Source organism: Moschus berezovskii, chromosome 25 (genome assembly GCF_049115385.1).
Source record: "Moschus berezovskii isolate FMDL1 chromosome 25, NW_MosBer_1.0, whole genome shotgun sequence".
NCBI lineage: Eukaryota > Metazoa > Chordata > Mammalia > Artiodactyla > Moschidae > Moschus > Moschus berezovskii.
This window is the reverse complement of record NC_142484.1, coordinates 21,076,668-21,103,903: the sequence shown is the minus strand read 5'-3', so window position 1 is coordinate 21,103,903 and position 27,236 is coordinate 21,076,668. Positions and strand designations below refer to the sequence as shown.

The 27,236-nt window shown below is 44.1% G+C and overlaps 2 protein-coding genes and 1 pseudogene across 2 annotated transcripts; all 3 read left to right on the top strand.

Annotated features, from left to right (window-relative positions):
* Nucleotides 1–114: 114 nt before the first annotated feature.
* On the top strand, nucleotides 115–7,480 carry PANX3 (pannexin 3). The gene is made up of 4 exons (XM_055415972.2): nucleotides 115–295; nucleotides 1,258–1,400; nucleotides 4,166–4,380; nucleotides 6,841–7,480. Exons 1-4 carry the CDS (start codon nucleotides 115–117, stop codon nucleotides 7,478–7,480), a joined length of 1,179 nt encoding a protein of 392 aa, XP_055271947.2.
* An 822-nt stretch (nucleotides 7,481–8,302) lies between these two features.
* LOC129548981 (large ribosomal subunit protein mL53 pseudogene) lies at nucleotides 8,303–8,643 on the top strand (annotated as a pseudogene).
* A 3,518-nt stretch (nucleotides 8,644–12,161) lies between these two features.
* TBRG1 (transforming growth factor beta regulator 1) lies at nucleotides 12,162–26,992 on the top strand. Its single transcript, XM_055415971.2, has 9 exons — nucleotides 12,162–12,542; nucleotides 14,652–14,722; nucleotides 15,338–15,570; nucleotides 16,158–16,294; nucleotides 16,590–16,736; nucleotides 20,226–20,323; nucleotides 20,553–20,663; nucleotides 21,057–21,199; nucleotides 23,314–26,992. Exons 1-9 carry the CDS (start codon nucleotides 12,393–12,395, stop codon nucleotides 23,457–23,459), a joined length of 1,236 nt encoding a protein of 411 aa, XP_055271946.1. The 5' UTR covers nucleotides 12,162–12,392; the 3' UTR covers nucleotides 23,460–26,992.
* The last annotated feature ends 244 nt before the right edge of the window (nucleotides 26,993–27,236 follow it).

The following is a 27,236-nucleotide window of genomic DNA, read 5'->3' as shown; positions in this document are numbered from 1 at the left end:
CACCGTCTGCTGAAAGCCAGCTCCCTGAAGCTGCCACCTACCAGGACTCCACTCTCCGGGACCCCACTCTCCGGGACCCCCTTCTGCAGCCCCTGGACCCAAACTCGACACAGCATGTCGCTTGCACACACAGCTGCAGAGTACATGCTCTCAGATGCCCTGCTACCCGACCGCAAGGGCCCCCGCCTCAAAGGACTGCGCCTGGAGCTCCCCCTGGACCGAATGGTCAAGTTCGTAGCCGTGGGCTTCCCCCTGCTGCTGGTGTCACTGGCCTTTGCCCAGGAGTTCTCCTCCGGTAAGTGGCTTCCAAGCCCCAGTAGGCCCTGAAGAAAGACAGTCCCCACCCTGTCCAGATCACATGACTTGGGCCGGGCATCACCCAAAAGGCAGATTATGCATCTGGTTAGGATGCCAGCAAAGCTGAGATGCAGAAAAACTTTGAAAGTCATTTCCAAAATTTTGCAATAAAAAATAGCCTCAATTCCAGTATGCTTTAAATCATCGCAACAATTAGTTTTATTTTGATTTTCATATGGATGAAAGACATTAGAGTCGTATCATCTTTCTAGGACCTCTAAAGGTTTTAATTAGCCAAGCTTTAGATAAATCTCTTATCTTCTTGGGGCCTTTTCTTACTCGCCACCTCCTGGATTATTGACTTGAGAACACATGTTAAGTGCCTGACAGAGCCTGACAGCATCACAGGTGCTCAATAAATCCACTCTTTCATCTTCACGAATCCCAGCCCTGTAAGCAGACGCTAACATGCGTATACCAAGTGGTCTAGGAGCTAGATTAACTCACCAAATCTGCCACCTCTATTAAAGACACTGTGAGCTTTCTCAGAATCGGGATTTGTTTTTCTTAATATTCATTTATTTATTTGGCTGTGCCAGGTCTTAGTTGCAGCATGTGAGATCTAATTCCCTGACCAGGGATTGATCCCGGGCCCCCTGTATTGGGAGCACAGAGTCTTAGCCACAGGGCCACCAGGGGAGTCCCTCAGATTTGGGATTTCTGGCTCTCTTTTCTGGTTGCATAGTGAGCTCCCTACCTTTCCCAGGGAGATGTGTCAGCCTCCCCCTACTTCTTTATTCACCCAGAAAGCTAGGGCCTGGGAAGAAGACAGCGCCTGACAGATACAGAGATGGTCAGAGTTCTGGAAGTAACCCCTGGAAAGCTCTAAACTGATTGTCCCCCAGCTGCCTGTTTCTCCACCCCTACCCAGGGATGCCTCAAGCTTTGTTCCTGTTTCAGGGTCTCCCATCAGCTGCTTTTGTCCCAGTAACTTCAGCATCCGGCAGGCTGCCTACGTGGACAGTTCTTGTTGGGACTCCCTGGTTCACCATGAACAGGATGAGTCTGGCCAGTCCAAGACGAAATCCCTCTGGCCTCACAAGGTAAAGTGGCTGGGGCTCTCCCACTGGGTGGAGGGGGAGGAACTGAGTCATTAGGTTCTCTCCTTGCCTGCCCCTGCCATTTTATTTTGGTCATTGACTTTCATGTTTTGGGCATTCTTCAAATATCTGGTCATATATTTGCTCACTCGCTTCTATCTGACTACCTCGGGTTGAAGCAGTCAGTTTAAAGGGATCCCTTTGGGTCATTTCATTAGGAAAACCTCAAATATCAGCTGATAAGAGCTGCAATCTGATATTCTAGACTGGCCAGTTTTCCCAAGAAGAATCAGTCAGTCCCTAATTTGTGCAGAAGGGGCAGCAGGCAGCTGGCATCAAACTTGTCTGCCAACCCTCTCAGAACTCAATTGTGGGTGTCAGCATCAAGTACTTACACAGTTCACTGTCCCCTGGCCCCATTCTCAGTATGGCCTCCTGCCCTCAATAGCCCGGGTGCAGAATCTGTCTGATTTAACATTTCCAAAGAATAAACCATAAGGGTGGTTGGCTGAGGGCATCATGTTTCAGAAAGGACCTGCGGGTCTGTTTTTTCAGTATTCCTGTTTCCAGCTCCACTTGCATCCCCACTTGCAGACATATCTGGTTATCTCACATTCCTGAGCCTTTCTGCTTCTGTGTGTGGTGAAAAGTAGCTTATGGCCCCTATCTCAACACCGCATCCTCTCTGCCAGCTGGTACCTTCTATTACACAACTGCTTCCCAGGTTTCAACACTCTGTCACTCTTGTCTGCTCTCCTATTTTCCTTGTCCTTATAGGATTATAGGGGGATCTCTTTATTGTCATTCTAGCGAGGTTTCATGAGGGAGCAGAAGTAATATGTATGTACAATTTACAGTTTTAAACAGAGGTCACTCATAGCATTTTCTAGTTATGACAATTTACAGCTTATGACAATTATAACAATGTACACCTCAAAATGCCACAGTTCTAGGACCCAGACAAAACCAGAGATTTTACCGGGGGGAAAGATGTGGGGAAGGGATAGTTTAAGAGCAACGTGTACACACTGCTATATTTAAAATGGATAACCAACCAGGACCTACTGTATAGCACAGGGAACTCTGCTCAATGTTATGTGGCAGCCTGGATGGAAGAGGAGTTTAGGAGAGAATGGATACATGTATGTGTATGGCTGAGTCCCTTTGCTGTCCACCTGAAACTATCGTGACATTGTTAATTGGCTATACTCCAATATAAAATAAAAAGTTTAATAAAAAAAAACAGACTTCATAGAAAGAGTTCATGACGTGTCTGTCTCTGGAAGTGTTCAAGCAGGATCTAGACAGTAACAAGTTCAAAGTACTGCAGCGGGGATTTACATGTCAGAAAAGAATCAAACTGTCAATCATGAAATGTCCTGAGAGCTCTTTAAGCCCATATTCTCTGGCTCCACTTTAAACCTATTGAAACAGAAGCTCTAGGGTGAAGAGTTCATTTTCAAGAAATATAATTTCCTAGACAGGAGTGAAAATGTTCCCATTTCTCTCGTGGCCTAATATGACTTTCCTAGCCTGTCTCTCATTTAGTTCAGAAACACACACACACAATCAAATATGCACCCTCCCTCTTTTTCTTCAAACTATAGTTTGGAGAAGCTATAGTCAAGTATTTATTAAAGGTGTGTGTTATTTGCTCAGTCATATACAACTGTTTATAACTTCATGAACTGTAGCCCACCAGGCTCCTCCGTCCATGGGATTTCCCAGGCAAAAATACTGCAGTGGGTAGCTGTTCCCTTCTCAAGGGGATCGCCCCAACCCAGAGATTGAACCCACATCTCCTGCTCTGCAGGCAGATTCTTTACCATCTGAGCCACCTGGGAAGCCCATTTATTAAGGGATTAAACTCCAAAATCAAATTGCCTGGATCCAATTCCTGCTCACTCACCTACTAGACACATAACCCTGTGGGGGTTTCTCAGCATTTTCATGCTTCAATTTCTTTGTCTATAGAATAGAAATACTGACAGTACCTGACCCTGAATGAAAAATGCATATTTGGTACCCAGCACACATGTCCTTAACTAAGTCTCTATAAGTAGAGTTTTTACTGTGTGCAAAAGAGTGGGCCCAACCTGTCAGGTGTGGTGAGTGTGAAAAGGAACCAGAAGGAAAAATCCTTCATCTCAGGGAGCAAATGTTATAATGAAGAACACCAAATTTATACACACCTCGACATCAGCTTCCACACACAGAGACCAGACACAGCACCCAAGGAATCTAAGACAGTGCCTGATGTGTAGTTTGGTCTTACTAAGAATCCAGAGAGGAGAAAAAGCCACTGCATATGGGGCGGGGAGGGGTGGAGATCAGACTACATGGAGAAAATGGGCTCTGACTTCCTCTCTGGAGAGTCGAAATAAAAGCCATGTCAGGGCCCCCGGCAGCATTTTGAAGGCTAGTGAACTCTGGATGTCTGATGTTAAGAATCTGGAGTGATCAGAGCAAGAAAAGTGGAAGATTGAGAATGAGGGGCTCTCCCCTAGACTGCCATAATGACCATGGCCATGACCTCTAGGTGGCTACCCAGGATAACATGCATGGACAGTGGGAACAGGCAGCTAGTGCTCTTTCTCTTCCCTTCCTCCCTTCCTTCCCATCTGTCTGTCTGTCTCTCTGTCTCTCTCTGCCTTCCCCTTCCGAGGCAGGAATCAGCGAATGAGATCCCTCCCTCAGCACTCTCTCTGCAAGGCTGCCAGGTCTGGGCAACCCTGGGCTACCCTCCTCAGCTTTCTCTTCCCCTGCAGGCCCTCCCCTACTCGCTGCTGGCCCTGGCCATGGCCATGTACCTGCCGGTTCTGCTGTGGCAGTATGCAGCCGTGCCGGCCCTCAGCTCGGACCTGCTGTTCATCATTAGCGAGCTGGACAAGTCCTACAACCGCGCCATCCGCCTGGTGCAGCACATGCTGAAGATCCGACAGGAGAGCTCGGACCCTGATGTGTTCTGGGACGAGCTGGAGAAGTGAGTTTTCTCCTCCACTCCTTTCCGAAAGACTCCGACGAGCACTAAAATGGTACCTTGCAGGGTAATCTTGAAACTCTACTCTGTGCCATCCTTCTCTAGAATTCAAAGTGCTTAACACATCACCTCATTAATGTGCTATCATCTCGGTACAGGGAGAGGGAAAAGGAGTGTGCCTCCAGTTTACAGGTGAACCCAAAGCGTCACAAAGGGGTTAACCTCTAAAAGACCACTTCTTAAAAAATCTCTACTGAGGTTTTTGAAATTATTTATCTTAGTTTTTGGCTGCACAGCAAGCAGGCTTCTCATTGCAGTGGTTGTTGCTGTGGAGCACAGGCTCTAGGGTGGGCAAACGAGCTCAGTAGTTGTGGCCCAAGGGCTTATTTGTCCCATGGCATGTGGAATCTTCCTGGACCAGCGATCAAACCCATGTCCCCTGCATTGGCAGATAGATTCTTAACCACTGGACTACTAGAGAAGTCCTAAAAGATCACTTGTACAAAACCTTGAATGGCTTCTCCCAGGCCTGCAGGAAAAAAAGATCCAAGTCCTCCCAAATATTTTTCCTAGGCCCTCCACACACTGTCATCAACTACTTTGTCAAATTTCTCTCAAACTTCCAAGTAACAGAAACCTTCCACGCCCCCTGGGCAGTCTCCTTCCTTTCGCCCAAACAAGCCATTCATGCATTTAAGCACTCATCTCTCATTTATGGAGCACCAGACACAGCTCTGGGTGCTGTGGAGACATGTGTGTACATGTGTGTTGAGGGAGGAAAGGGTAACACTGTATTGAGAGCAACCAGACAACGAATAAATTATATGATAGAAGATAAGTGGTATAAAGAGAACTGAGCCAGGGTTAGGGACTCAGGAAAGCTGGGAGGTGGAGGGAGGCACAGTTTTAATTTGGGTGGCCAGGACAGGCCTCCTCTAAGCACAGTTGAGCTGAGATTTGAAACCCTAGTTTGTGCACATTTCTATCCTCTGAAAATATCTCCTCCCCTGTCTATCTTTCTGAACCCTATCTACCTTTGGAAGACCAATCTAAAACAACATTCTCCAGAGATGCTTCTGAACACTCCAGCTCACACTGTGGTCTGTCTCCTAACTTTTACAACTACTGTGGTTTGTATCCATCTTTTAGCAACAAATCAAGCATTATTTTCATTTCATATTTGCATGTCTCCTCTGCCCTTTCCCTGAAAGTCAGATTGTAAGCTTCTTCAGAGCAGAGACTGAATTGCTGCTGCTAAGTCACTTCAGTCATGTCCGACTCTGTGCGACCCCATAGACGGCAGCCCACCAGGCTCCCCAGGCCCTGGGATTCTCCAGGCAAGAACACTGGAGTGGGTTGCCATTTCCTTCTCCAATCCATGAAAGTGAAAAGTGAAAGTGAAGTCACTCAGTCGTGTCCGACTCTTAGCAACCCCATGGACTGCAGCCTACCAGGCTCCTCCATCCCTCCATGGGATTTTCCAGGCAGGAGTACTGGAGTGGGGTGCCATTGCCTTCTCCAAGAGACTGGATTACATATACCTAAATACAACTCTCAACAAACACTTGTAAGCACACTTATTTTTATAAAATGAATGAACTGGCCTAAAACTCACACACAAAGTAAGCAGACTGAAAACCAGAACATGGTAATTTAGAATCCCAGTCCCGTGCTAATTTAATAAATCAGTGCTTCCTAAGAATCCTGCTTCAGCTTAGAGATTTCAGCTGGGCAGAAATCCAGAGTGATCGGTCATTTATTACTCATTTGCTGGGTTTACTGCATTGCATTCATCACTTGGAGAATTAAGATACACTCACATGCCTGCTTTGGGGGAGAGGAGTGGTTATGCTCAAAAAAGACAGATGTTCCTGTGAGCCAAGAATACCATGCTGGATCATGCACAGATTCTGTTACTTCCCCCACACAGCTCTCAGGATATAGTTTATTTGTTTTTAATTTTGTTTTAAATTGTATTTATTTATTTGACTGCACTGTGTCTTGGTTGCGGCACATGGGATCTAGTTCCCTGACCAGGGATCGAACCCAGGACCCCTGCATTAGAAGCGTGGAGTCTTAACCACAGGGCCACCAGGGACTGGTTTTTTTTTTTTTTTTGGCTGTGCTGGGCTGCATGGGCTTTTCTCTAGTTGTGACAAGCAGCGGCTACTCACTGCAGTGGATTCTCTTGTGGAGAACGGCCTCTAGGGAACATGGGCTTCAGTAGCTGCAACACGTGGGTTCAGTAGTTGCAACTCCCAGGCTCTAGAACACAGGCTCAGTAGTTGTGGCACGGGGGCTTAGCTGTTCCTCGGCATGTGGGAGCTTCCTAAACCAGGGATTGAACCCATGCCTCTCGCATTGGCAGGTGGATTCTTTACCACTGAGCCACCAGGGAAGCCCCCTCAGGATATAGTTTTAAGTGCTTCTTCCTAACCTTGGCCACTTTCTTCTCCTGCCCAGGGCTCGGAAAGAACGGTACTTTGAATTCCCCTTGCTGGAGCGGTACCTGGCCTGTAAGCAGCGCTCACACTCACTAGTGGCCACCTACCTCCTGAGGAACGCCCTCTTGCTCCTCTTCACCTCCGCCACCTACCTGTACCTGGGCCACTTTCACCTGGACGTCTTCTTCCAAGAGGAATTCAGCTGTTCCATCAAGACAGGGCTGCTACATGATGAGACCCACATCCCTGACCTCATCACATGCAGGCTGACCTCTTTGTCTGTCTTCCAGATTGTCAGTCTCGCCAGCGTAGCCATCTATACCCTGTTGGTTCCAGTGATACTATACAACCTCACACGGCTCTGCCGGTGGGACAAACGGCTCCTCTCCATCTACGAGATGCTCCCAGCTTTTGATCTCCTCAGCAGAAAAATGCTGGGCTGTCCCATCAATGACCTCAATGTGATCCTTCTTTTCCTCCGAGCCAACATCTCTGAGCTCATCTCTTTTAGCTGGTTGAGTGTCCTTTGTGCGCTGAAGGACACAGCCACCCAGAAGCACAACATTGACACCGTGGTTGATTTCATGACTTTATTGGCTGGCTTAGAACCCTCAAAACCTAAACATCTCACCCACGGGATGTGTGATGAAAATCCATAGTTAAGAAACTGTGAAGCAAGAAGTCCTATGGAAAGTAAAAATCTCTCCCCTTTTCACAAGCCTCATGCACTAATTTACAAAAACACCCATGTTAGGATTGCTAAGCTTGGATTTAGCTGAATCGAACATCCTATATTATGTTATCCTGAAGAAGAGAAGATAAAATCATCATATGGAAACAAATCTGAAAGTTGGAGCTGGAGAATAAAAATATATACATAAACTAGGTCTAGAGCATAATATGAAGACAAGAAGAACACTGAAACTAGAAGTCTAGACATTGTAAAGAGGGAAAAAGTTCTATAGGCTGTTCCTGGAGGCAGGTTTTTCCCACTATTTACTCCATGACCTTTCAAGGATAAACATTCAGTTTACCATGCTCTCCTTCAAAGTCTGCCCAGGGTTTCCTCCTTCAAGAAGCCATCCCCATCTCCACGCTCCTCCCCTGAGTGTTGCCATATCATCTGATACCTACCTCTGAGATAAAACTTATTACACTGTATTAATATAGCCCATGTACTTGTCTTTTCCTCTTAAATAAATTACCTAAAGGCTGTGTCATCTTAGGCACTAATAAATAAATATTCTTCTGAATACATAGGGAACAAGAAGCTTTGGGAGGTGTTTTTGCTGTAGTCTGCCTGAAGACAGGAAAAAAATTGAACAAGAGGACTCTGGTGCTTTGGAAAGCATAAAAGCTGCTAGAGAGTTCTATCCTTCTTCATCAGGAGAAATAATTGAAATGAATGAAGCTCTAGCAGAAAATCCAGGGTGTGTCAACAAATCTTGTTATGGGCGAGTCCTTCCGGGGCGGGTGTCACCATGGCGGCGGCCTTGGCTCGGCTCGGCCTCCGCTCAGTCAAGCAGGTTCAGGTTCAGTTCTGCCCCTTCGAGAAGAACGTGGAATCGACGAGGACCTTCCTCCAGGTGGTGAGCAGCGAGAAAGTTCGCTGCACGAACCTCCACTGCTCAGTGATTGCGGACGTGAGGCAAGACGGCTCCGAGCCTTGTGTGGACGTGCTCTTCGGAGATGGGCATCGCTTGATTATGCGCGGCGCTCACCTGACCGCCCAGGAAATGCTCACTGTTTTCACCTCCCACATCCAGGCCAGGGGCACAGCGGCGAGCGGGGACAAGCCGAGTGCCAATACCGGGCGCTGACACCACAGAAGAGACCAATCAACAGATATTAACCCAAGACTGCTAAGGACACTTATTTAAGAAGAACTCAATTATTCAAATCACTATCTGGAGGGCCACAGAACGCCAAAAAAAGAAAAGAGGTCTGTGACTACAAACCTAACCAGTGTTTCTGGGACGAGAAAAGATGGGAGGGGTGCGGACAAATTAGAATTTATTTCAGTTTCTTAAGTTCTGTGCTATATAGTCAGGGTACCTATTATCAATTTTCTCCAAATTCCAGCAACACTTTTTGTCCAAAATAAAACTGATAATCTTGAAAAAAAAAAACAAATCTTGTTATGAAGATGGTTGACTGATCAAGATGATACTTGGTAACCCTTCAGAACTAGGTGAACTAAAGAGCAAAGAAGCATGTGAAAAATACATGAGATCTATTGGACTACAGAGTCCACAGGGTCGCCAAGAGTCGGGCAGACTGAGCGACTTTCACTTTCACTTTGACTTCACTGAGGCGTGAAACTGGAACCCTTAAACAAACTAATTTGAAACGAAAAAAAAGTCAAACATGGAAATAAATAATTATGTAAAATTATTACACCACAACTGGAATATTAAACTGCCATCTAAAGTTACATTCATAAAGAAGTTATAATAACACTACAAAATGACTATAACAGTGGTAAGTGAACAAAAGAGGAAATATTATATTCAGTATCATCCAACCTATGTAAATACGCATAAAGTATGAAACATACAAACTACATATGAAACAGATAAGAACAAGGATATACTGTATAACACAGGAAATCTTAGCCATTATCTTGTAATAACTTTAAATGAAGTATAATCTGCAAAAATACTGAATCATTATACTGTACACCTGAAACTAATAGATTGTAAATCAACTATACTTCAATTTAAAAAATTAAACGTGTGTTAAAAGTGATTCATTTCGTGTAGCAGATGTATGAATTTTTAAAAATCTTTATATTTTCTGAATTTTGCATGAACTGTTTTATAAATCATAAGGAAGTGTTTCTAATGAAAATTAAAATGTTAATGTAAATGCCACAGAAATCCATTGGCCAGAGCAGCTTGCAAACTAAAATAAATGACAGTACTTTCCCTCCCACTAGGTAGGATACATGTAATATATGTGGAGGAATAGTGAAAACAAAGTCAGATCATGAAGCCTACAAGGACAAAATACAGGTGAACATCAAATAAATCAGGCAGTTCGCAAATAAGGATTAAAAAAAGAAGAAAGAAAACTCTTCCTATCAATTAGAACTACCCATATTCAGGTTCCAAGGTAAAGTGCCAATCTATAGTATGAAAGGAATGAGTATGGATACTTGGTCAGCTGAAAGTATTCCTGGCAATTTCCAGACATGAATCTATAAGGCTGCCTGGAGTATGTTTATAAAAGCACACCAGAAACATGAGGTCCAATGGGGCAGCTTACACTACGGATGGACATAAAGGACTCAACCTTTCTCTCTGTGTGAAAGCCATTTTATTAGGACTCTTGCCACTATTCTTACAATTTCCAGAAATGAAGTACCTGGATTTTTTTTATTCTAAACCTCTTTTTTTGAACTGATCATAAGTTTCTTATTTAAGCTTCAGACTTTTCTCCACTAATTTACTGTTTTGACAGTGTACATATTTTTCTTAATTTCCATATACAATTCTAGAAGTTTAAATTTTGAGTATACACAACAGTAATTAGGTGTCAGAGAAACCTGTACGCAGGTCAGGAAGCAACAGGCAGAACTGTACATGGGACAACCGACTGGTTCCAAATAAGAAAAGGAGTACGTCAAGGCTGTATATTGTCACCTTGCTTATTTAACTTATATGCAGAGTACATCATGAGGAACGCTGGGCTGCAAGAAGCACAAGCTGGAATCAAGATTGCTGGGAGAAATATCAATAATCTCAGATATGCAGATGACACTACCCTTATGGCAGATAGTGAAGAGGCATTCAAAAGCCTCTTGATGAAAGTGAAAGAGGAGAGTGAAAAGGTTGGCTTGAAGCTCAACATTCAGAAAACAAAGATCATGGCATCTGGTCCCATCACTTCATGGGAAATAGATGGAAAAACAGTGGAAAGAGTGTCAGACTTTATTTTTCTGGGCTCCAAAATCACTGCAGATGCTGATTGCAGCCATGAAATTAAAAGACGCTTGCTCCTTGGAAGGAAAGTTATGACCAACCTTGATAATATATTAAAAAGCAGAGACATTACTTTGCCAACAAAGGTCCGTCTGGTCAAGGCTATGGTTTTTCCCGTGGTCATGTATGGATGTGAGAGTTGGACTGTGAAGAAGGCTGGTCGCCAAAGAATTGATGCTTTTGAACTGTGGTGTTGGAGAAGACTCTTGAGAGTCCCTTGTACCGCAAGGCGATCCAGCCAGTCCATTCTAAGGGAGATGGATCCTGGGTGTTCATTGGAAGGACTGATGCTAAAGCTGAAACTGCAATACTTTGGCCATCTCATGCGACGAGTTGACTCACTGGAAAAGACTCTGATGCTGGGAAAGGTTGGGGGCGGGAGGAGAAGGGGACGACCGAGAATGAGATGGCTGGATGGCATCACCGACTCTGTGGACATGAGTTTGAGTGAACTCCGGGAGTTGGTGATGGATAGGGAGGCCTGGCGTGCTGTGATTCATGGGGTCGCGGAGACTCGGACACGACTGAGCGACTGAACTGAACAGACTCTTTCAGTTTATAACTCTCTCACTTCATCATTCTAAAGAGCATACTCAGTTTTGAGAAGCCTGGGACTCGGAGGCTCACTCAAGTTAGTGGTTAGTGGTCACTAACTAGGCTCACCCTAGTTAGTGGCATGGCTGGAGGGGAAAAAAGAATACTGCAAGCCTTCTGCCTTCCAACCCAGTACAGTTACCAACCGCATTCTAAATGTCTATTTTACTTCCTTGATTTTAGGCAGACCTTGGTTACAGAGTTAGAGCTATATAAGTTTTAAGCACAGAGACATACTTTTGGTTTCCTTACGCAAATATTTATTGAGTGCCTACTTAGTGCAAGCTCCTTATTAAAAGTGCTGCTTAAATCTTCCATCTTCCCTACTAGATTCTAATCTGAAAGAGGGGACTTCTTTTTTGTATTCACCACGGTAATCCCAGTAAAATGACAGCGTACTAGGCCCTCAGGAAACATCTATGCGAGCTCTATGAAGAAAAGAAGCAACGACAACAGCAGTCCCCGCATGGCGCTCCAGCGCGTCATACAATCGGGGAAGGCCAGTCTGTAAGGAACGTGGAAAGAGGTGCTGAAACACTTCGGGCTTAGGAACCGTGTGATTTTTGTGTGTTGGTCTTTAGCTCAACAGTAACAAGCCTCAGCTAAACACACACACGTACACAACGTCTCAAACGGTCGTTTCCAACCGCTCTCCCTCTTCACCAGGCCCCGTCCTCCTCCCCGCCTCCCGAGCCGCGGATCCGCCCTGCCGCGACCGCCGGGATCCCAGCACCGGAAGTTACGTGAGGTTGACGCGGTGACGTAACCTCCTGTCGCGGCTGACTTCCGACGCGGAAGTGCAGGAGGCGCCTGGAGTCGATTCGGTTGCAGGATTTCTGGCCTAGCCACGCGCCTGGTGAACCTTCCAGAGAGGTCGTTTTTTAGAGGCCCGCTGCCGCCAGCCCAGCCCAGACCAAGCCGGCGTTGAGGGCCGCTCCTCAGCGGAAGGGCCAATGCAGGCCGCGCCCTGGAGCCCCCATAGCGGGGCCGGACCATGAGCCTGCTGGGCAGCCTGGCCTCCTCGCCGCGAGACCCGCTGCAGTCCAGCAAGGCCAGGATGAAAAAGCTCCCGAAGAAGAGCCAGAACGAGAAGTACCGGCTCAAGTACCTGCGGCTGCGCAGAGCGGCCAAAGCCACGGTGTTTGTAAGTATGCCGGCGCTCGGGCCTTCAGCCGTAGCCTCTCCTAACTCCCGAAATCTTTCCCCAAACTGTTCCACTTCCCAGAGTGGCAGTGTTAATAGAATGTTAGCTCTTCTACGGTACTTGTTAGCCTCGTGCGAATTATGTAATTCCTGTAATTCTGTTTCCTCGTCTGCAGATGAGAGCTAATAACTAACTACCTTGCTGAGTTAATGAAAATTAAATGAGGAACGTTAAGGGGCCAGTACCTAGAAGATGTGTCAGTAAGCTTTAGTCATTATCCTTATTGCCACAGAATCCTTGGAAATGCCTTTGGTTCTCCAGAGAAACTTGCGAACTCTGGCAGAACCCTGACTCCAACAAGTCAAACACCTGATTCTAGTTTTTTACTTCCATTGCTGCAGCCTGTTTCCCACGCACTCCGCACACCCACAGCCGACCCCTTCCCTAAACAGGCACATGAAACTTTAAGTAGTCCCCGCTTCTTATCTCTTCTTTTGAGTCTTCCGAGTTTTCTGCCGATCTTTTATTGTAGATGCACCGGGTTTATTGAATGAATGAACTCTTTCTGGTTTGCCAGCCACAACTGTTAGACGATATTGTGGCTTGCTCAAGCTCAGCTCAGTGCTTGGAGACAGCAAGTATCTGAAATGTCTTCCTACATGTGAATCAACACCTTACCTCTTCGCATACCAAAATTTAAACATCCCTTAGGTTTTTTTGGACGCACAAGGAAAGGTCTGGAAATTAGAACATTTATTCTGAGCACATTTATTTGGCGCCTGCTGTGTGCACTGGAGAGAAGTAAGAAAAGCAGAATTAAAAGAATTTGGTGTCTAATTGATGTTGCCTTTCTTTTATCCCTAAATATCAGCGGTACCTAAAGCTTGGCACCTGTATTATTAGGTTATTGGTTCCATCAGACCCATGAAGAAGGTTTTGTGAAGAAAAAAGGTATTGTTTTGATCTTTCAACATTTGAGGTCCCAACTGTGGAACATCCAGATTGAAACAGTCCCCTCAGGACTCATGTTTGGAAGATAAATGGAGCCATCAGTAAAGAAAGATGATGCTTGAATACATGTAAATAGGTTGTGAAGTTTAAAATTTTATAGACTAGACTTGATTTTGTTCCATCCAGATTTTTCTCTCTAAGGTTCATTACTGCATGGTGTGCTTTGGGTTAGGTTGGTTTTATAGGCTCCCTAATACTTTAGCCACCTCATGCGACGAGTTGACTCACTGGAAAAGACTCTGATGCTGGGAGGGATTGGGGGCGGGAGGAGACGGGGACGACAGAGAATGAGATGGCTGGATGGCATCACCAACTCGATGGACATGAGTTTGAGTGAACTCCGGCAGTTGGTGATGGACAGGGAGGCCTGGCGTGCTGTGATTCATGGGGTCGCAAAGAGTCGGACCAACTGAGCGACTGAACTGAAGAGTCAAGGCACTTGGGAATGAGGACGTTCCCCATTGTTAAAAGGGTTGAGCTAAAGTATCTATAGATTTGAGCAGTATGGCCTTCTCACTGCTGCTGCTGCTGCTAAGTCACTTCAGTCGTGTCAGACTCTGTGCGACCCCATAGATGGCAGCCCACCATGCTCCCCCATCCCTGAGATTCTCCAGGCAAGAACGCTGGAGTGGGTTGCTGAAGGCTAATTAAGGTGACAATATGTGTTGATTTTTCCTGGGACAACCCTACTTTGCTGTATTGTTCTGGCGAAATCATTACTAACTCCCCCTATTCACTCAAAGATGGTGCAGTTTCCAAATTACTACTCTGCCTGTAAGATCCCCTGGAGAAGGAAATGGTAACCCACTCCAGTATTCTTGCCTGGAGAATCCCATGGATGGAGAAGCCTGGTAGGCTACAGTCCACGGGGTCGCAAAGAGTCGGACACGACTGAGCGACAGAACAGAACGGAACTCTGCCTGTAGTAGAAATTGGCCCTGCCTTTACTTACAGGTTTGTTTACAGTTTGTCTGCAATGTAGACTGGCTCTTCTCCCTAGCAACCCATACCTCTTTGGTTTGGAATATAGGTCCTCTTCTCAACGTACTTTGATCTTTTATTCCTTTTGTGTGATTATATTCCAAATCTTTCTTCAAGGAAAATGCTGCTATTTGTGATGAAATTGCTCGTCTTGAGGAAAAATTTCTTAAAGCAAAAGAAGAGAGACGGTGAGCTGGGGTCGCTTTGTGTTCAGAATCACATTTTTGGTGATTGATGTGGTGTTGGTGCTCTTGGGGGTCTTTTCCTCCATCAAGATTTTTGTATTTTGCACCGGCCACCAGTGTGGTCCAGAGAAACTCACAGCCCGTTACTGGTTCATAGCAACCCAGGTCATGTTAGACTGTGATGATGAAACAGCTCTCTCCATCTTTCTGACTAAACCCTCTGACCACATCTAATAAGTAATTTCATTATAACTCTGCTCTTACAAAAGCCAAGGAATAAAAGAAACTGCATTTTTTTTTCCTACAAATATTTATTCAGTATGTAGTACTCTATGAGTGAGCAGCTCATGATATGTGCCCTTTGCAAGCATAACATCTTCCAGCATCCAGTTAGAAGGGCTCTCCATATGCAGAAGGGATGCACTGTAGTCCTTTATCCTTAGCTTCTTGAGGTGTTATCCTCTGGAGCTTGGTTTTTCCCAGGGTCCAGTAAGAACTTTACTTTTGTGAATGTGATAATCTTTGCATGTACTACTGACTTTTCCTAGTACTTGAATAAAATATGGAATTGAGACAAGACAGACGCTCATACCCCTGTTCCCTTTCCTCCAACCTCAGGTACTTGCTGAAGAAGCTCCTCCAGCTACAGGCCCTAACCGAAGGGGACGTACAGGCTGTAGCTCCTTCCCACAGCTCCAGTTTGCCCCTGACTTACAGTGTGGCCAGCTCTGTGGGAACCCTCCAGGGAGCTGGACCGGTGTCTGGGCCGAGCACTGGGGCTGAGGAACCATTTGGGAAGAAATCCAAGAAGGAGAAAAAAGAAAAAGGCAAAGAGAACAACAAACTGGAAGGTACCTTGGGGAGAGGATATCAGTTGTCCTGGTGGCTCAGCAACTAATGACAGGAACCTGGTCCTGACTGGCAGACACTCAGCCACAAAGATGATGTAAACTCTCACTGGTCCTTAAGCACCCCTGGTAAAAGCCCTTGAAAACCAAGTGTCTTCAAGCCACTCTGGGTAGAGGACTCACAGTGAGACCTGATTAAATGTAATGGGAGCAGTTCAGGGCCTCCCCCACTTCTCCTACACTCCCAACTGTCTGGGAGCCTCTAGTTCAGTCTTTCCTAGAGGCAGGGAAATGGGCTCAGTGGCCTTTGAGCACACGGATGGATTGGGAAATTGCTGACCTTATAAGTGAAGCCAGAGGCCTTACAAAATATAAGGCTTCTAGAGCCTAAGCACTGATGCTGAAATTGGTTACAGCCAGGTGGGTGGGTTAGAAAGATAAACAGGGCTTTGGGGAAGAGCCCCATGTGCCCTTTCAGTGCGTGCGTAGAACCAGGATTGGCTCATTGCTCTTAGCATCGTGTCAGTTTTTTCCCTTCCCCTCAGCATCGGGAGGGACCTAAAGTGGGTGACCCCAGATTTGCGTTTCAGTTCTGAAGAAAACATCCAAGAAAAAGAAAATGGAGGCAGGTGCTCGCAAGCCGGTTCAGCCCATTGCCCTGGACCCCTCAGGACGGCCTGTGTTCCCCATCGGACTGGGGGGCCTAACAGTGTATAGCCTGGGGGAGGTGAGTGAGCCCAGCGACCAAGAGAGAGGAGAGGCAGAGATTCGGGAGTGGGGTTGAGCCTTCCCTCCCTGTTCCCATTAGCAGCAGTCCCTTGCTGATCCAGACCAACCCCTGAAAAGCTTCAGTCCCTGGGAAAGCAGATTGTTTTCATCGACTGCACATCCAGCACTCTTTGTCTCTGATCTGAGTCACTCTTTGCAGCCCCAAGGTGGTTCTAGAAGCTTTCACCATACCCTGGGCTTTTCAGTTCTCCAGCGACCTCAGTAGCAAGTTGGGGGGATCTTTTCTTTTCCAGATCATCACCGACCGACCTGGCTTCCATGACGAGACTGCCATCTACCCCGTGGGCTACTGCAGCACTCGGGTCTACGCCAGCATGAGGAGTCCGGACCAGGAGTGTCTGTACACGTGTCAGATCAAGGACGGTGGCACGCAGCCTCAGGTACCCGCCCTAAGGATAACTGCTGGGTTTCAGTTTTTTTCCCCTCTTTTTCTGAGAGCCTTCTCTGTGAAAGGCTCTCTGCCAGTAAGTGATGGAGCCGGGATATGAATCTGCATCCGTATGATTCCCCGACTGACACCCCTTGCCCTGAACCATTCTGCTCGTCACATTAGCGGTGACCGTGTGAGGCCTGGCCAAACTGCTCGCGTGTGGAGTGCAGGCTTACACTCAGGGAGGATTAGTGTGACACTCTGCCAGTTCAGGTGGAACCGAAATGGAGGCAGCAGAGAAACTACGTATTCACTTCTGACTGCACGTGCTCTTTTTCTTTTTTAATTTATTCATTTATGTTCGGCTGCACTGGGTCTTCATTGCTGGGCACGGGCTTCTCGTTGCGGTGGCTTCTCTCTTGTGGAGCACGGGCTCTAGGCATGCAGGCTCAGTAGTTGTGGCGCATAGGCTAAGCTGCTGCACAGCATGTGAGGTCTTCTGGGACCAGGGATTGAGCCTGTGTCCCCTGCCTTGGTAGGCAGACTCTTAACCACTGGACTACCAGGGAAATCCCTGACTGCGCGTCCTCTCAGTGCTGTGGTTCAAGATGGTTCATTTTCCCACACCATGTCCTCTGATCCTTGGGGAAGATGGACTGTTGTCAGAGTTGCAGGCTTCGCTGTCTGATGATGTTGCAGATGGCTGGAAAATGGGGTGGAAGCTTTGAGCAGAAGCTGAGAACCTGCCTGCCACTTGTGGATAATACTGCATCGCTCCTATCCTTGTTAGAAGGCTCTTAAATGCAGCTGACAGTTCTGATGACCGTGGCCATGCAGCATTTCTCTTTAGAAAGTGTTCTAACAGACAGACTTGATGTTGTAGCAGTGTTTATAACAAATCTATATATTTAAGGAAAATCTAATCAGAATCCTAATAGAATGTAAATGGCAACCAACAAGCTGGTCCTTAATTTCCTCTGAAAGTGTTAGCTGCTCAGTCCAACTCTTTGCCATCCCATGGACTGTAGCCCACTAGGATCCTCTGCCCATGGGATTCTCCAGGCAAGAATACTGGAGTGGGTTGCCATTTCCTTTTCCAGAGGATCTTCCCAACCCAGGGATTGAACCTGGGTCTCTTGCATTGCAGGTGAATTCTTTACCATCTGAGCCACCAAGGGAGCCCTGAAAGACAAATGCTAAAGTATTTTTGAAAACAAAGATTCTGTAGGGTTTTTTGTTTTTTTTATTAAGCCATTAGTCCATCCAGACAGAATTTTCAGGTACCTTGTGAGCTTTCATTTTTTTCCCCTAACTGACATCAAGTGCCACCTTTGAAGTGAAGTGTCTTTGCTTATGGTTCAGCTGGTAAAGAATCTGCCTGCAGTGCGGGAGACCTGGATTCTATCCCTGGATTGGGAAGATCCCCTGGAGAAGGGAAAGGCTACCCACTCCAGTATTCTGGCCTAGAGAATTCTACAGACTGAGCTTTCATTTTTTTCCCTAACTGACATCAAGTGACACCTTTAATGTATACTAAATACATGTAATACTTTGTTGTGTTTCCAGACAGTTCTGTTTATCTATTTGACTATAAATGCCAGAATGAGTTTTACCTGCTTTAGCTTCATAGAATGTTCTATACCGTAATATGTTAAAACATAGAACAATATTTTTATAGTCCTAGGGTGAGGTGAAAGGTTTTCTTTAGCAAGATGTGAAAAGTAGAAGCCATAATGGAAAATAGTAACAGATTTGACTATTAAAATTTTAAACACTTCTGAATGACAAAAACTACCATAATCAAAGTTAAAATTCAAGCAACAAACAAGAAGAAAACATATCACAGTGGATTAAAATCCAAAAGCAATCAGATGGGGAAAAAACAGGTATTTCACAGAAACAGTGCAGATGGTCGATGAGAGCAGACATCACTCGTGGTTAGGGAGATGAAAATAGAAAGATCTTATTTTTCTCATACGCAAATATCAGATAGATAACAGCAAATGTTGGCCAGCATGTAGGAAAACAAGTACAAATGGCATTAGTAGGAGTGAAAATTGTAAAGTTCCTTTATTTGGAAGGCTGCTGGGGTAGTATCAACAATTTTAATGTGTGAATTTTTGGTCCAGGATACTTCTAGATATTCTACAATGTCTTAGAGAAATGCGTAAATGTGAACAGAAGAGTTACATATAACAGTATAATTGTGACATTGTTTGCAATAGCAAGAATTTAAAAGTAGCCTAAATAGCCATCAGTAGGAGAATGGTTAAAAATTAACATATATCCACCTTGTGTAATATTATACACAACAGTTAAAAGAATGAAGTAGAGAAAGATCCCAAGACCAAAATAATACATTTTAAGCTTTTAACTGTGCTTTGCTCGGATAGGATATATAAGTGTACACACACTATAAAAGATTGGGATTGGCGTGATCAATATCAAATAGAAGAGCAACCCTGAAATATTTGAAGATAATTGCTCACAGTTTTTTCATGAATTAGCTGAGAAAGCAATATAAACCATCAGAATGTTAAATTTGCAACATATGTCATTGAAATAACAAAACCATTCTGACTGAAACTACTCACAAGATAATATATTATTGACAAAGTTGAAAGAGCTCTGAAATTTGACACAGGAAGATTGAATCAAATGAAATAATAACCACAGAAGAAAACTAACAGTAGTAGAAGCTACTCAGTAAGGTTTGTTTTGGAGTCTTAAAAAAAAATGATAAATGCACATAATTATAAACACATACACACTATATGTATATAGTGTATATGTGTGTGGGTGTATATATAGAGGTATACAGAAAATAGATTAATCCTGTGGGATAATTTGATTAAACTTTGAAAAACTGGAAACTGCTTAAGTGAACTATATAGAAAACTGATCAAAGAATTTAACTGACTAAATATAGAACCTGTTACAGAAAAGAACTTTTCTTTTTCTTTTTTTTTTGTCAAAAGTCTTTAAACAGTATAGAAAACTCGAAAGGAAATTGTTAGCTAGATCGCACTTGTTACAAAATACTTTCCTGGCAAAAATTCCTCAGTAGAATTTTGATCTAACAGTTTCTTTTTATAAACAATCAAGATATTTTACAACTCAAAAAATAAAGTGAAGTGGGGATTTGTAGTCAGAATGGCCTAGATCTCTTCATAGATACTGTAAAAATCAACGTAAGATTATGTGGAGAACAATCTCATTTGTTTTAAAATATCTGTATAGCTTATAAATATGTTAGTGGATAAGAAAGCATCTGGAAAGGAACAAATTAAGCATTGGACAGTAGTTAAACAAAGGGTGTAGAATCAAACAGTTGAAAGCCTTTCTTTGTTTTATGGCTTGGAGTGTCTAACAGCCAAGACACTGTTAAACAAGAGGTACACCTTGCTTCAGGTTCCAGAGTGAAGAATAGCAGTAGCAGCAGTGTGACCTACCACCTTCTCCCTGAAGACTGGGCTTATTGCTCCTTTATCTTTCTCAGTTTGAAATTGTTCCTGAAGACGACCCCCAGAATGCTATCATCAGCTCCTCCGCTGATGCCTGTCACGCAGAGCTGCTCAAGACCATCAGCGTGGCTATGTAAGTTGACCAATAACTAGAAGGCAGGCTAGAAAGGTCAGTTGGGGTACAGTAAGACCTTCTCTCTTGCTTTTAATGAGTAGAGATCCCTTATTGTATAGAAAGCTAGCCTATGTCCTTGGCGTATCTTGGCAGCTACAGTCTCCAGACTCTCCAAGTCAGGAAAGACCACTCTGTGTTCATACTCATCTCTCAGCTCTCAAGCAAAAATTCTCTCTCTCCCATTTAGGGGAAAACTAATACCCAACCTGCATCCATCTGGAGCTGACTTTTTTGGGTTTTCTCATCCAGCCATCCACAACCTGATCCAGAGTTGTCCAGGAGCTCGAAAATGTGTCAAGTAAGTGGGGTCGAATCCATTTCCTTGAAAGAAGCTCCATGACCAGTGGGCCAGGGACTAAACTGGTGGTCACTGCTCTGCTTGTTCATCTATTTATTAGCTGCTTCAGTACATAAGGCACAGAATTGTCTTTTGCGGCCTGTGGACGGTACCCTGCTGTCCTGAAGGTCTTATCATTTGTGTGCATCATGACACCAAACGGATGGGGAAGTCCTGCAGAATAAGTGTCACTAGAGATGCCTGTCTGTGTCCTTTTCAGTTTTGGTTAGTTAATATGTTTTTCAGATATATATAGGAGAGACCTAAAGAAAAAAATACCTGATCCCTTTGGAGGAACGAATGGATTGTTAACAGCCAAAAGACAACTCAATAATGTTCCCTTTGGTCCTGCAGTTACCAGTGGGTGAAGTTTGATGTGTGCAAACCTGGAGACAGCCCCCCGCCACAAGAACAGCTAGAGAATGACATAGCTACAAGCTTTGAAGCCTTTCAGAGACACACCTTCGATGAAGATCATAGTGATCCCATTCTACAAGGTATCTTTTTTATTTTTCCGTTCTGGTTTGAAAGTTGACCATTTTTAGGCTACCCTTCCCTCTTCCTTCATCGCCGAGTATCCCACTGACCTGGACAGTGAGTGACAAAGGCTTGCCCTGCTCCAGCCACAGGTAGCCCTAGCAGAAGTCTGAACGCGTGGCTGAGATCCTGGGGTGGCAGGGCTCACCAAGAACTTAGAGCAGCTCATTTTCTAAACTGGATGTCCTCAGCAGAACTCTAAGGGGAAGTTTACTGTGGGACTTGAAACATAATATGTAGTGAGGAAATTCATGGCCTTGGTCCTGCCTATGCTCCATGGATTCCCCCCACAAATGAGTGGAGTGACCAGAGGATCCAGCATGGGAGTCATAGGGAGAGCTCTGGACTAGAAATGAGAAAATAGTCTTTTCTCTGGCTTTGCCTACTGTGCTCTGTAACCTTAGGCAAGTTACTTAATCTGTTTCAGCCCCAGTTTTCTCCTTTTTTGTTTTCTGTAACATTTATTGTAGTTTGATTTACACTGTTAATTTCTGCTGTACAACGAAGTGATTCAGTTATACATATATACTTTATATTCTGTTTTATCACGGGATATTGACTATAGTTCACTGTGCTATACACTAAGACCCTGTTTTTTTTTCCATTATGGATGGTTTTTATCCATCCATCCATAAAATATCCATGCATTTTATCCATGTATATACTAGTCTGCGTGTCTAGTCTACTAATCCCAAACTCCCAATCCTTTCCTCTCTCTTGGCAACCACAAGTCTGTTCTCTATGTCAATGAGTCTGTTTTTGTTTTGTGGATATGTTCATTTGTGTTGTATTTTATACTCCACATATAAGCAATATCATATGGTATTTGTCTTTCTGACTGACTTCACTTTGTATAATAACCTCTGTCCATCATCCATGTTGCTGCAAATGGCATAATTTCGTTCTTTTTTATTGCTGAGTTACATCGCATTGTGTGTATGTATGTGTATATATGTTTACATACCACGTCTTCCATTTATTCACCTGTCAGTGACGTGACTATTATGTTGCTAGAACATAGGGGTGCACATATCTTTGGATTATAGTTTCGTCTGGGTATATGCTCAGGAGTGGGATTGCTAGATCATATTTATAACTAGTTTTTTGAGGAACCCCCATACTGTTTTCCACAGTGGTTGCACCAACTTACATTCCATCAGCAGTGTAGAAGGGTTCCTTTTTCTCCACAGTCTCCAACATTTATTATTTTGTAGACTTTTTAAATGATCATTCTAACTAACGTGAGGTGGTAGTAAATCATTGTAATTTTGATTTTCATTTCTGTAATAATTAGGGATGATAAGCATCTTTTCTGGAGAAGGAAATGGCAGTCCACTCCAGTATTCTTGCCTGGAGAATCCCAGGGACAGAGGAGCCTGGTGGGCTGCTGTCTATGGGGTCACACAGAGTTGGACACGACTGAAGCTACTTAGCAGCAGCATCTTTTCATGTGCCTATTGGACATATGTATGTCTTCTTTGGAGAAATGTCTGTTTAGATGTTCTGGTCATTTTCAATTGGGTTTTTTTAACTGTATGAACTATTAGTATGTTTTGGAAACAAAACCATTGTCAGTCGCATCATTTGTAAATATTTTCTCCCAGTCCATAGGTCGTCTTTTCATTTTATAGTTTCCTTTGCTGTGCAAAAACCTGTAAGTTTGATTGGATGCCATTTGTTTATTTTTGCTTTTATTTCTTTTACCTTGGGAGACTGACCTAAGAAAACATAAAACATTCAATTTATGTCATATGTTTTGCCTGTGTTCTCTTCTAGTTTTATGGTGTCGTGTCTTATATAAAGTCTTTGCCATTTTGAGTTTATTTTTGTGTAGGGTGTAGGGCTGTGATTGATTTACAAGTGGCTTTCTAGCTTTCCCAGCACCACTGGCTGTATTTCAGCCAGTTTGCTTCATTGTAAAAGTAAATATCTGTCCTATCTCATCAAACAAGGGCAAAATTGGGCTGCCAGATGTGAAGGAGTTGAAAGAATTAAAAGGATATGTGTGTATTTGATCAGGCCAGTCTCCTAAGATTCCCAGGCAGCAGTGGAACTTAAGGAATTTTTTCTCCAGGATCCTTGGACCTCCCGGAGCTTCAGCCTACAGCCTTTGTGTCTTCTTACCAACCCATGTTCCTGACCCATGAACCCTTGGTAGACGCTCACCTACAGCACCTGAAGTCTCCATCACCTTGTAGCCCATCTCGGTCTTCGGATTGAAGTAAAAGGGATCGATACCACATCATTCTCATCAGGATGGGTATTTTAGCTTAATTAGATTATATAGAAGCAGGCAGCAACTCAGGAGTGAAGAAGATAGTAAATTAACATGTTTTGTCACAGAGGTTCCCATGGTGACAGCTACCTGGGAGAAACTTCAGCTGTTTTATTTTTAGTAATAAATTTCTGTTGACAGTTCTGCTTATTTTCATCTTGTCATCACGATATAATCAGAATTTTACACCTTCTGACAACCCTCCACCCTTGATTCTGAGCCTGGGTCGTTGACTGTCTCAGCCCTTGCAGCCAGCTGCTGCTTTATCTTCATGTCAGTGTGATCAGAATCAGATCCTACTCATCCCCAAGCTGGAAGGTCCAGTCCAAGGCCCACTGTTCATCTTTTTCACATTTCACAAGAGGATCCAAAAAATCATCTCTAGCCTTGTCTACATCCCCTCTGTGGCTCCGCTGAATACATTGAAGCCATAGACTAACACAAATAACATGATTGGGTCCCATCCTCCGTAACAGACTCACCCCGTCAGTTCATTAGTTGTGTAATAACACTGCATTCCATATAACAGAATTTTCTGGACTCCATTTATTAGCATTAAGGTAGAGGCTTACCCTATTACCGAAGCCCAGCCAGTTCACCTCCACCGTACCTTGTGTGATGATTCACTGTCAACCAGCCAGGAACCAGGGCTGGCTGGAATGGAAGGAACCAAAGGAGGCCAGAGGTAGAAGGATGGGGAAGGAGTGGAGAGAACTGGGTTGTCACTGTGCTACAATCCATAGCCACTAACAGAAAACAAACGGGGCCTGGCATTTTATGGGACTGTATCTGGATAGCCGAGGGACGGATCAAATGCAGCCTTTAGAGCACATCACACTGGCCACCATAACGTATCAGAAGCTAAAGTGACTAATGTTCATTTTATGACTCTTAATTATGGTCTTAAAAGTTTGTATGACTTTTACAGTGCAAAAATATAATCAAATATGGATAATAGCAAATCAGGGATAGAAAGGTCACTCAAAACTGTTGCATGTTTTTCATTTTTCTTATTTCTCTATATCAGATTCCAGAACCCATTTGCACTTAACACAGAAATGGTATCTGCTGCTTTTATGACATAACCTGTATCTTTCCATTCTGTTACAGCCCAAGTTAATTACAAGTTCACAGTGAGCTTCATTTTAAGAAAGATATTAAAAAAGTTTTTATAAGTTAATGCATGAAGTGAAGTGAAAGTCGCTCAGTTGTGTCCAACTCTTTGCGACCCCACAAAGTCCATGGAATTCTCCAGGCCAGAATACTGGAGTGGGTAGCTTTCCCTTCTCCAGGAGATCTTCCCAACCCAGGGATCAAACTCAGGTCTTCTGCATTGCAGGTGGATTCTTTACCAGCTGAGCCACAGGGAAGCCCATAAGTTAGTGCATGGTTTACTTTGATAAGTATTCATTTGTAGCTTCCGTAGAAGTGTTTTTCAAACTACAAATCTCAGCCTTGTTGGTTGTTTTCAACTTTGGCAGTCAAGACCCACATCTTTTAAAATTAAATTCGAAGACAGAACATACTCGGCTGCATCACATGCTGAAAGGTTGAATTCAACTATACTGTGTATATAGGTGTTTATCTCCCATTCACACAGTACACATGGGGAATGATACAGTGTTTTTACTATGAATCATTGTTTTAAATAACTTGAAAAATACTGTCCTAGCTATACACTTAATTTTTTTCATCTATTGGATTGTTAAAGATTTCTTAAGTTTGACAGTATTCAATGTCGGTGAGAATAGGGGAAAATATGGGACTCTACTTTGGTGGGAATGTCAACTGTTGAAACCTTTGGAAGGGCTAAGCTGTAGGTATTAAAATGTTAAACATATTTATCCTTAAACCTGTTAGTCCATGTTAAGGACCCTAAGAGATTAAGTGCAGAATGATGTTGACATGTAACAGTTATCACAGTATTAGTTTAAAACCCTCTATGTCCACTCATGGCAAATTGGTTAAAGTATGGGACACCCACAAACTGAAGCAAATGAAATCTCTTTCCACTTTACCTAGGAAAATTATTTTGTTAGAATAAGTCAAAAACACCAATTCCAAAATAATATACAGTGTTCAGTTCAGTCGCTCAGTCGTGTCCGACTCTCCGCGATCCCATGAATCACAGCACGCCAGGCCTCCCTGTCCATCACCAACTCCCGGAGTACACTCAAACTCATGTCCACAGAGTCGGTGATGCCATCCAGCCATCTCATTCTCTGTCGTCCCCTTCTCCTCCCGCCCCCAACCTTTCCCAGCATCAGAGTCTTTTCCAGTGAGTCAACTCGTCGCATGAGGTGGCCAAAGTATTGCAGCTTCAGCTTTAGCATCAGTCCCTCCAATGAACATCCAGGATTGATCTCCTCTAGAATGGACTGGTTGGATCTCCTTGCAGTATAAGGGACTCTCAAGAGTCTTCTCCAACACCACAGTTCAAAAGCATCGATTCTTCGGCGATCAGCTTTCTTCACAGTCCAACTCTCACATCCATACATGACCACGGGAAAAACCATTGCCTTGACTAGACAGTGTAGTGGTATGTAAAATGTGACCCAAACAAATCAAGTGATGTTCACCAAGACACTGTCCAGATGATGAATTTGGGAGTGATTTTACCTGCTTTTACTCTTCTTGAGCTTCCAGGTCTTCTACAGTGATCACGAATTTCATTTTCAAACAGTATTATTTTCATTTGAGAAATAAACTGAATTCCTACAGAATGTTTTAAATTATTCAACCATTAAAAATAAATTAATTTTCACATGACTTTGCATGAAGATATCCACTACCGAAATCTAACTAGTTATATGGTGTGCCCTAGGTTACTTACTAGGAGGGAAGGGAGCATAGCCTAGAGCTCTTGGCTGTCTCTTGCTCCTTCCAGATTAGAATAGCTACTGAGCGCCTGTATGTTGGGGGTAGACAGTAGATTCATTTTTTTCTCAGGAGTTGGTGCAGGGTTCGTGGTTTCTGTGAGGTCAAATGAATCAGAGGCCAAAGTGCAGGTATGAGGAGTTAACTGTACACGGCTGCTGCTGCTGCTAAGTCACTTCGGTCGTGTCTGACTGTGCGACCCCATAGATGGCAGCCCACCAGGCTCCCCTGTCCCTGGGATTCTCCAGGAAAGAACACTGGAGTGGGTTGCCATTTCCTTCTCCAATGCGTGAAAGTGAAGTCGCTCAGTCATGTCTGACTCTTAAGCAACCCCATGGACTGCAGCCTACCAGGCTCCTCCGTCCATGGGATTTTCCAGGCAAGAGTACTGGAGTGGGGTGCCATTGCCTTCTCCAATTGTACACTAGAAGTCCTCAAAGAAGCCAAAGTTGCTTGCATGCTGCATAGCTGTTTTGGTTTTTGCTAACTAAAGTTTTGGTACTGGGACTTCCCTGGTAGTCCAGTGGTTAAGACTGCACTGCAGGGGGCACGGGTTCAATCCTTGGTCAGGGAATTAGGATTCTGCTTGCTGTGTGGTGCAGCCAAAAAATTTAAAAATACATAAAATTTTAAATAAAATCCTGGCACTAACAAAGCATTCCTGCCGTTCAGTTACACTAGGACCCCTTGGGGCAGGTGTCGAGAGTGATGCGTGTGGTTCTGTGCCTGTTTTTCACATTAAGACAATGGAAACTACTCGCAGATAAATCTCGCTCCTTTCTCAGCTTCAAAGGACAATTTGTAAGCCTGTTCCAAACCCATTTTTGTCTAGAGATCAATGTGTA

Coding starts and splice junctions, on each gene's coding strand:
- PANX3 (XM_055415972.2), top strand. CDS start 115: ATGTCGCTTGCACACACAGCTGCAGAGTACATGCTCTCAGATGCCCTG. Junction 296..1,257: donor TGCCCAGGAGTTCTCCTCCG/GTAAGTGGCTTC, acceptor TTCCTGTTTCAG/GGTCTCCCATCAGCTGCTTT. Junction 1,401..4,165: donor AATCCCTCTGGCCTCACAAG/GTAAAGTGGCTG, acceptor CTTCCCCTGCAG/GCCCTCCCCTACTCGCTGCT.
- TBRG1 (XM_055415971.2), top strand. CDS start 12,393: ATGAGCCTGCTGGGCAGCCTGGCCTCCTCGCCGCGAGACCCGCTGCAG. Junction 20,664..21,056: donor GGAGCTCGAAAATGTGTCAA/GTAAGTGGGGTC, acceptor TTGGTCCTGCAG/TTACCAGTGGGTGAAGTTTG. Junction 21,200..23,313: donor TAGTGATCCCATTCTACAAG/GTATCTTTTTTA, acceptor TTTTTTCTCCAG/GATCCTTGGACCTCCCGGAG.